The 8,623-nt window shown below is 37.6% G+C and overlaps 1 protein-coding gene across 1 annotated transcript; it reads left to right on the top strand.

The window, feature by feature from the left end:
- The first annotated feature begins 6,413 nt into the window (after window positions 1-6,413).
- On the top strand, window positions 6,414-8,234 carry helt (helt bHLH transcription factor). Its single transcript, XM_069715396.1, has 4 exons — window positions 6,414-6,501; window positions 7,088-7,192; window positions 7,353-7,449; window positions 7,685-8,234. The coding sequence occupies exons 1-4, from the start codon at window positions 6,475-6,477 to the stop codon at window positions 8,158-8,160; spliced, it is 705 nt and encodes a 234-aa protein (XP_069571497.1). The 5' UTR covers window positions 6,414-6,474; the 3' UTR covers window positions 8,161-8,234.
- Window positions 8,235-8,623: the final 389 nt, after the last annotated feature.

The raw sequence follows: 8,623 nt of genomic DNA, 5'->3' as shown, positions 1-8,623 counted from the left end.
GGCATTTCTGAGACGTTGTGTTCAAAAGAATGGGAAAGATGCAAAGTCACATTGATTGTGATCTCTGACCTTTGACCAGTTAATTGCTGAGGCCAAGTGACCAGGCCAGGTTTGAAGAAATTCCCTCCAGGCATTCCTGAAATATCGCATTTACAAGCCTGGGTCAATGTGAGGTGACAGTGACATTGACCTTCAACATTTTTTTTAGTTCATGACTGGTTCTAAGCAAATATGTTTGGCAATTTGAAGAAATTCTCTCATGGTGCTCTTAAAATATTGACCTTATAAGAGCAGGACGGATGGACGGTTGAGAGAGACATTTCGTCACGATGACCTTTAACTTTGACCACCAAATTCGAATCAGTTTATCTTTGAGGCAAAGTCAACAATTGTGTCACATTTGAAGAAATTCCAGCCAGGCATTGCTGAAATATCATGTTCATGAGAATGGACTGAATTGGGGTCACAGTGACCTTTGACCCCTAAATCTTGTACCAAGTGAATCTTTTTGCCTTTTCATTTTTTATTTCATACCCCATTAATCATCTAATGGCCCCTTAGATTTACCTTGTGACCCAAAAGTGGGCACCAGACCCATAAGTTAGGAACCACTGAACTAAACTAATCCAAACTGTATATAACATGTTAGCCCCTCCTCAAACAATCGTGTTGTATGTTGTAGTGAGTGGTGTTGTTGTCCTAGCTTGCAATGAATTGCCCTATGAGATATCAATAAGACATTTGATTGATTGATCCAATAGTAAAATGCTACTTTAGCATTAATGCATCAGTGAAACAACCTAATATACGATATAAACACATCAGTCATGAGGGGATATTTTGCACAATAGGCACTTTATTTGACACTTTCGAAAACAAATTTGAATAATAACTCGATACTTTTAAATCAGTAGGATTTTTTTGTTCAATTTAAATTTGATCTTTGAGCGCTAATAAAATATTTGTTTCGCTGCTGCACTGGTGCTGGTGAAATCTTAGTACTTCTCCAGCATCATATAGCATGAACATGGTGGTAAAAAGTCACATACAGCCACATGCTGCTGGGAAGTGGAGACACAAATTTTCATCTGGTATTAGGCTGATATAGAAATAGCTTATAGTCAAATTCGTGTGGGACACGTGACCAAACCCATAAAAGTAATCCACACAAGAACCAAAACAAAACAAAAAAACATCAAAACATCAACAACCACAAAATTAGAATACAAACCATGACATAGAGAAACAATTACAATACAAAGTCAGTCATTGGCAACTTATTAACTCACCACAGGAGAAGTCACGACTCTCAGTGCCCTATTTCCTCACCTGCATCATTGACTTTTTTTCAGTCAGGATGAAAGGATAAAATAAAATGAAGATAAAAGACATAACTGTTTATATCAGTAAGGATTTGAAGTGTCTAATGATGGTGAAAGTTTCCTTGTCTTGACTTACAATAAATATGCTTGTGTAAAGTAAACAACCATATTATTTCAAGTACAGGCAAATTATAATGAACCATTTAGAAGATTGGAGTATTTCATGAAAGATTCTGTTACATTAACATAACACATACGTTTACATTTCATTTTATATTGCATTTTATCACTGTAAGAAACGGCATTGCTGGGGACATATACATACACAGCTGTGCACTGGGCAGTATCTGATTAGATAAAAAAAAAAAAAAAAAAACAAGTAACAAAGTATTTGGCTTTAATAATAAAATTGAGATAAAATTATTTTTCCACTATTGACTCCAAAATCATGTACTGGTTTTAGAAACAGGAGGGGTTGTATAAAGTTAAAAACTGTTTTAAGGCTGATTAAAAGAAAGTAAATTGTACTTTTAGGCCAATACAATTAATTGTATTTCTCCACCAGAACTTTATACTGGCATGACAAATCTGAATTACTGACATTGTTTTTTAGTTTGTTGAGTTTATCTTCTGCGTTTCAGAGGATACTCTGTAAAAAATGGTTTAATTTAAATACCACTTGTAGAAAATATGATAGTACAGCACTGACTTATGACCACATATGTGTAATATCCTTGTCATATAAAACATACAACAGTATGACCCTGTGAAGGTTTTGAATAATGAGAAATCTTACTTTGATGCTTAAAGCAGGCCTTCACTTTTCATACTTATACTAAGTAAAATTTTGATACACTATGTATTTGTATCATATTAAAGTATATTCAAACTGAGTTAAATCATATTTAGTGTCCTTATTTCTTTCATTATTAAGAACAACTTTATTGTGATACCACTGATTTAAAGTTATAATACAGTTGTTTGCTGTCTTGGATGGAGCTGATGTTGTGCCAGAAATCCCAACACATTGTAACTGTAACTGTAAAACTCTTCGTATCATCGATCAGCACATCTACAGAAAATGCACATGAGTCTGATAGGGACCTTTAATAGTGTGTCACTGATAAAATTGTCAGCATTGTTGTGTCGTTTTACAACTTATAACTACAACCATAGACTGCTGAATTTTCAATTTAAAGTTTTTGTACTGTGTAATTTTAGATTTATGATAGGATATTATTGACTTGATTTTTGTACTTTTACTGTTTGGAAAGCAGTTCTGTTATTCCACAGTAACTGATATGAATGTAATAGTATGGTCTTTTACAGAATACGAGTTCAATGACCTCTTTTTATATATAATACTTTTGTCTTTATTTCTCTGCACTCTCAAATAATCTTCAAGTGAGTATGCTACCCACAGCAGTTCCCCATATTGACCACAGGAGGGAGAACATTTGCACTCAAAGGTGATATTAGTCCTTTGGGTTGGGTCCTTCATTTACAAAGCTACTTTTTTTAAGAATCTAAATCCTTGTTTACAATAATGGAAGAAAACGAACGTTAGTGTATTGTGAGTCAGTATGGTTGTGACTTTAAAGAAATCTATTTTATGTTTAAAGGGGGGGAAATCATTCTTCCAGTGTCTGTAATAAATAAGAACTTTACAGGTTGGATATTGTTCTGATTTACATCGTTAATCATCACCAAGAATCAACGTCTGTCAGATCAGGATTTAAGTTTTGTAGTGATAGTGATTTATAATCGTTCAACCACTGTCATACTGGTTAGTGTAAATGTAGTTAGAAGAATATGAAATTATCTTGCATCTTGACTGAGTAAACACCTGTCGCACATAGTTGATATATTTGATTTTCAAAGGCGCCTGTGGCCGCTGAACCATGTAGTCTGAACTCAGCTTAGATAATTTCCCCGGGCTCAATGGGGACCGTGTGAACTGCTGCTGTTCAGGCTCAGGGTGGCGCAACAAGCCAAAGGATTGTGTCGGGGACCCTCAGAGGTCACCACGGGTCAGAGCGCAGCGCCTGACAACCCAGAGTCCACAGCGGCTGCTGCCACAAATTATGCTTCATGACAGGGGGATTGTTTATGTTCTCCTGTAAAAGACTGCTAAAAAAAAAAAAAAAAAACGACCCCTTGCGGGAACAATAAAGTATATCTATCTACCTATCTAACTCATGCAGATCTAAAGTGATACCACTTTTAAAGGAAATTAAAACAAAATGTGGAGGCATACACAAATGGTCTCCACGGATTAATTTAGCAGAAGCACTGTCAATTTAGTAATATTCTACAGGATTATACTTATTTTGGTGAGTGTATTAGACTGCATGCATGTGTGTGCATGTTCAGGCAACAAAGCATTTTTAACGAACAACCACAAGCTTCTGTATTAAATCTGAAGGCAAACAGTATTATAAAGAGCAAACTCACTAAAGTTCATACGGATATTGCAAATATTTGCTGAAACAGCATAGGTTTCAAGTTGATAAGAATCTGTTGCCTCCTGATAGGTTTAAACTTATGTGGACCTTTAAGAGATGTGGATCATTTCCATTTTTACAGTTTCTTACTTAAGTTTGCATGTAAAGTAAAACTGAAAATGGATTTAACATGTCGTTTTTTGCAGTGTATTTTTTTTGTTTATAAACAAAGAGCCTATATAACACGTTGCACTAGTTAGGGCTAGTCTGACAATTAATTAAGAAAAGAGAATAAATGCGTCAGAAATTCCAGTACTGAAAGATAAAGGGATTCATATGAGTTATATTCATCCAGATTTTTTCTAAAGGAAAAAAAAAAAAAATCATATTTATATTTGCAGGACTTATATGTCAGAGTAGCCCACTCCTTACAGTTATTTTGTTTGATCTCATATTAGATTCTAAAAAAAATAGCCTACAATGAAGTTTGTTGTATGATATAATTGCTGTATTATATCCAAAATCTTTTTTTTTTCCAGCGATAGCACTTTCTTAGAGTGTCTAACAGTGACTAATTATGTTAATGATCAGCTCATATGATAAATAAAATTAAGTTTGCATCCATTCCGGTTAATTCAGACATAGTTTAGCATTTATGTTTTTTTTTTGTTATTTTTTTTATCTTAGGTATAATTTTGCTCCTAAAGCTGCTGTCACAAACGATAAACAGTCCTTAAGGCTTTGCAATAATGTTAGAGGTTGCAAATTGTGTGGTAAAAAGCGCAAACGCAGACATTTATAAGACTTTTTGCTCAAAAGATACTAAAAATATATTTACATTAGATGCTAAATCGTTGAATAAGATGGTTATCAGACCATTTACAAACAATTATTTGAGCATGGAACATAATTTTTATATCAGAGGAGTACAATAACTGATATCCTGACTTATGAGTTGGCTTCATTGACGCAACGTTTGGCGTTACGAAGTCTGTCAGCAAAGACTTCCAGTATTTAATTCAGTTAAAAAACTAAAGAAACAAGTCCCTCAATATTTCAAAGGACAAACACATAAAAAGTGTTAAAAACTCCACAGTCAAGTAATTGGATTTTATGCCCCCGTCCCACTCACTCGCGCTTTTCTCTCCATGGTGCTCAAACAAACTCTCCAAAAGCTTCAGATGTCTTGTGAGCTTTTCTTTCTCAATCTCCGCTGCTTTTAATTCGTCGACATCGCTCACAGGATCAAATATATCCAAGCACGGCGAAAGTTTTGAGATTAAAACGTTCTCAGTGGAGAAAAAAGAAATGGAGCAAAGTGTTGTGGCGCATGAGAGCAGTTTGAATCTGTGAGAAGGAGCGCACACAATAAACCTGTTGTTAACCTTGCTGTGAAAATATGTTTGAAGAAAACAGCCAATTGTTGTACGAAATGTATTCAAGTATAAAATAATGCCCTTTGTTTGGGGGGAAAAACTTGAGCAATGTGAGGGTACAAAAGTCCCCTGTGGCATTTACTAGCACCCTTTGTGCTGTTTGCGCTTTGGCGTCTCCACTTGGCGCATTACCCAGGCCCCTTTAAACGCGATTGTTTCTTTCTTTCTAATGACATTTACCGGATCAAAACATGCTGTTAATTCGATCAGAAAGCTTCACCCTTCATAACAATGGCAGTATAATTTCTCCCAAAGTTTGTTAAGTTGACCGAAATTAGGCAAATGAATAGGGGTCTCCAGGCTACCCATCTTGCAGGTGACGGGGAATAATGCGCGTTCACACCAGCTGCATTCTTCTTTATTTCTCCCTTTCTTTCACAGCATTATTAAAATTTAGGCCAATGAAACTATTCATTCGAGTGAATAGACATTTTCTTATAGGATAATAGGATACAAATTGAGCCTCTCCAAAGAGTCTCCAGTGGTGGGTAACCCTCGTGTGCCAGAGGCTGCTGGAGACGCTGGCCTTGACGCAGACGACGCTCGTGTGCCAGGGCTAATCACACACCTGCCGAGGAGTCCAACAAAATAAAGAATGTAAACAAAAAGCTTGCCATCTCTCATAAAAGATGGACGTGTCACCAAGTCGTGTGAGAAACGCCGAGAACAAACGGGGGGACTCCGTCTCCAAAAGATCTCCCCTGAACTTGGCGGAACAGCCTATTAAAGGCTTACTTAATTACTCTAATGACACTGGACAGGCCTTAAAACTCGGACCGGGCTTGGATGAGAGTTAAGATCGCTTGCTGGGATTTGTAAACAGGCGATCGTGTGAGAAACGCGAGTTGGAAGAAAAAGGGTTTCTTTTTTCGCCGGCTTTGTTTTCAGTGCGCACAGTGCGCCCCGCCGGATCAGGCGATCCCAACGCTCAGTTCTTATTTCCCGCCTGGGTTGTTACTATGCAAATAATATTCCGAAAGCAATCACGTGTCTTTTGAACAGCCACGTGGATTAACAAAGCAGGTTTGCCCCCCTGCTAGCCCATGGCTTTAGATTTTTTTTTACTATTTCTTTAACTGATCCTAAATGCACACATTTACCCAATACATGGCTCTAATCCCATGGAATAATTTACACCATGAATGCCAGAGTCCCTTTATAAGGGCCATCTTTCCCCTCAAACCTCAGTCTGCATCATCTCCTTCCAGACCAACACATCTCTCCAACTTCCAGTTGAACTAATTTTTAAGAAGTTTTGTCAGGAATTCATCGATGGCATCTAAAATGAAAGACAGGAAGGTATGCGCTCCATGTGCGCTCTGCATGTTGAGGACTGAAATCTTTTGGCAACGTGGCACTTCTCAGACTTTTGAACTACCTTTTGGAATTTTGTTCTTCTTTATTTACAACTAATATTGTTGAACTACTACTTGGAGTAATTTTCACGCTGGTGGGATAAAAACCTGTTGTGCACCAGCGTGTGGCACGCGTTATAGGACAATACGGCGCACTATTGACATAAAACAGCCCATTTGCTACTTGCGCAATATTTTGAAACAGTAATGTAAAAACTTCCATTACAAACGTTTACAACGTGTTAAATCTTCTAAATGTTACGTTAACTATCTACAACGGCACCTCAGAGTTATAAAAACTGTCTGGAGCGCAGGTGTCTGCTGCGCGCTCTGGACCCAACTCAGCGCGCGGCGCGTAAAACTCGCCCGGAGTTTTAGATCTCATCAATAACTTATCCACGTTATTTATTTGCTTCATAGCATGGGATTTCATTTCACTGACGTTTATTTTTGACCGATACAATAACTGTAATCGAGACATACTACAACGATTCCCTGTGCTAATGTTGTGCCTCTTCCTGTTTCTACAGAGAACTCCTATCTCCCACAAAGTCATTGAGAAAAGAAGACGAGACCGCATTAATCGCTGCCTAAACGAACTTGGAAAAACCGTACCAATGGCTTTGGCAAAACAGGTATTGTAAAACATAAAATATACTTTCTGTTAGATTAATTTATTACACAATATTGACATTTATCAAGACAAAAACTATTCAACATTTGTCAGATGATCTTGCTATATTTTTCCAGCCAAACATTTTATAATGATGGGTTTTTAAATTTGTATTTTGGTAGAACTCTGGTAAACTGGAAAAAGCTGAAATCCTTGAGATGACTGTTCAGTACCTGCGCGCGCTCCACTCAGCGGATTTCCCCCGTGGGAGAGAAAAAGGTCAGTGAAAATATAACTTTTATATTTTACGCATCACATCACCAGTGTCCTCCTGTGAGGAAAGTTAAAGATTCCCTACGTGCTGATTGTTTAAAATTAAATTCCAAACTACTTTAATTTCTACATTTTCTTGCAAGACCAGTTTTACGCACCGGAGTCAGAAACCATAGTGACGGACGTGTTTATCATGTCATAACGCAGGATTGTAATCGCCGTTTACTTTGGATTATTTCAGGTGAACTGCTCGCTGAATTTGCAAACTACTTCCACTATGGATACCACGAGTGCATGAAGAACCTAGTGCACTACCTGACCACAGAGGACAGAGCTGAAACCAAAGACATCAAGTACGCACGGATCCTCGCCTTTTTACAGTCAAAGTCCCGTGTGGTCACGGAGCCTGTTTTCGGCTCAGTCGGCACGATTCCAGAACCGTCTGACTTCCTCAGCCAGCTGCACTCCTCCCCTGAGCACCAAAGTCACAGTCCCACTGACTCCATGTACCAGCAGAGTCCACCAGGACACTTCTCCTGGCACAGTTCGGCCCGCAGCCCGGGCATCTCGTACCCAACAGTGCCGCTCTCTGCGCACACACAGCAGCACGGTGGATACTTGTCGCCGGTGCAGGGACTCGATCACCATTATTTCAACTTTATCGGTCACACGCACGCAAACACGTTCAGTTTGCACAGTGCGCAACACGCCATGTAAATAGCTTTGCCTTGTTTTGTTGTTATTTTTTATTTATATAGTTTGATCATGTACAGTTTGTTAATAAATACAAATATTTCTGACAAAAATTCAACTTGTTTTTGTCATCATTTACACTCTTTTTTTTTAGGTGGCAAAGTTACATTTTAAAGGCCTAACTGCAAATCAACAAAATTATAAAGCCACAGAATCCTTGCCTGGAGAGGAAACAAACAAATACACACATACACACACATTCACAAAATAACATATGAAACTATGTTTACAAAAGAAAGAAAAGAAAAATGTCAATCTAAAGTGATTCCTTATTTTGACCTACATTACTTGGGAATAGAAATATCAGTAACAAAAGCTACTAAATATACAAGAATTTACATATCTTTTGATAACATAATCTAACAAAGGTGAAGTCCGACTGGAGTAATTTTTGATGAATCATTTTTACAACGGAGACAGGGCTCCG

This window comes from Brachyistius frenatus, unplaced genomic scaffold (genome assembly GCF_029030835.1).
Source record: "Brachyistius frenatus isolate BFR_SWC_R1_liver_20210118 unplaced genomic scaffold, ASM2903083v1 Contig_142, whole genome shotgun sequence".
Classification (NCBI taxonomy): domain Eukaryota; kingdom Metazoa; phylum Chordata; class Actinopteri; family Embiotocidae; genus Brachyistius; species Brachyistius frenatus.
The sequence above is the reverse complement of the archived record's forward strand: the minus strand, read 5'-3'. Positions and strand labels throughout refer to the sequence as shown.

Coding starts and splice junctions, on each gene's coding strand:
- helt (XM_069715396.1), top strand. CDS start 6,475: ATGGCATCTAAAATGAAAGACAGGAAG. Junction 7,193..7,352: donor CAATGGCTTTGGCAAAACAG/GTATTGTAAAAC, acceptor GTATTTTGGTAG/AACTCTGGTAAACTGGAAAA. Junction 7,450..7,684: donor CCCCCGTGGGAGAGAAAAAG/GTCAGTGAAAAT, acceptor GGATTATTTCAG/GTGAACTGCTCGCTGAATTT.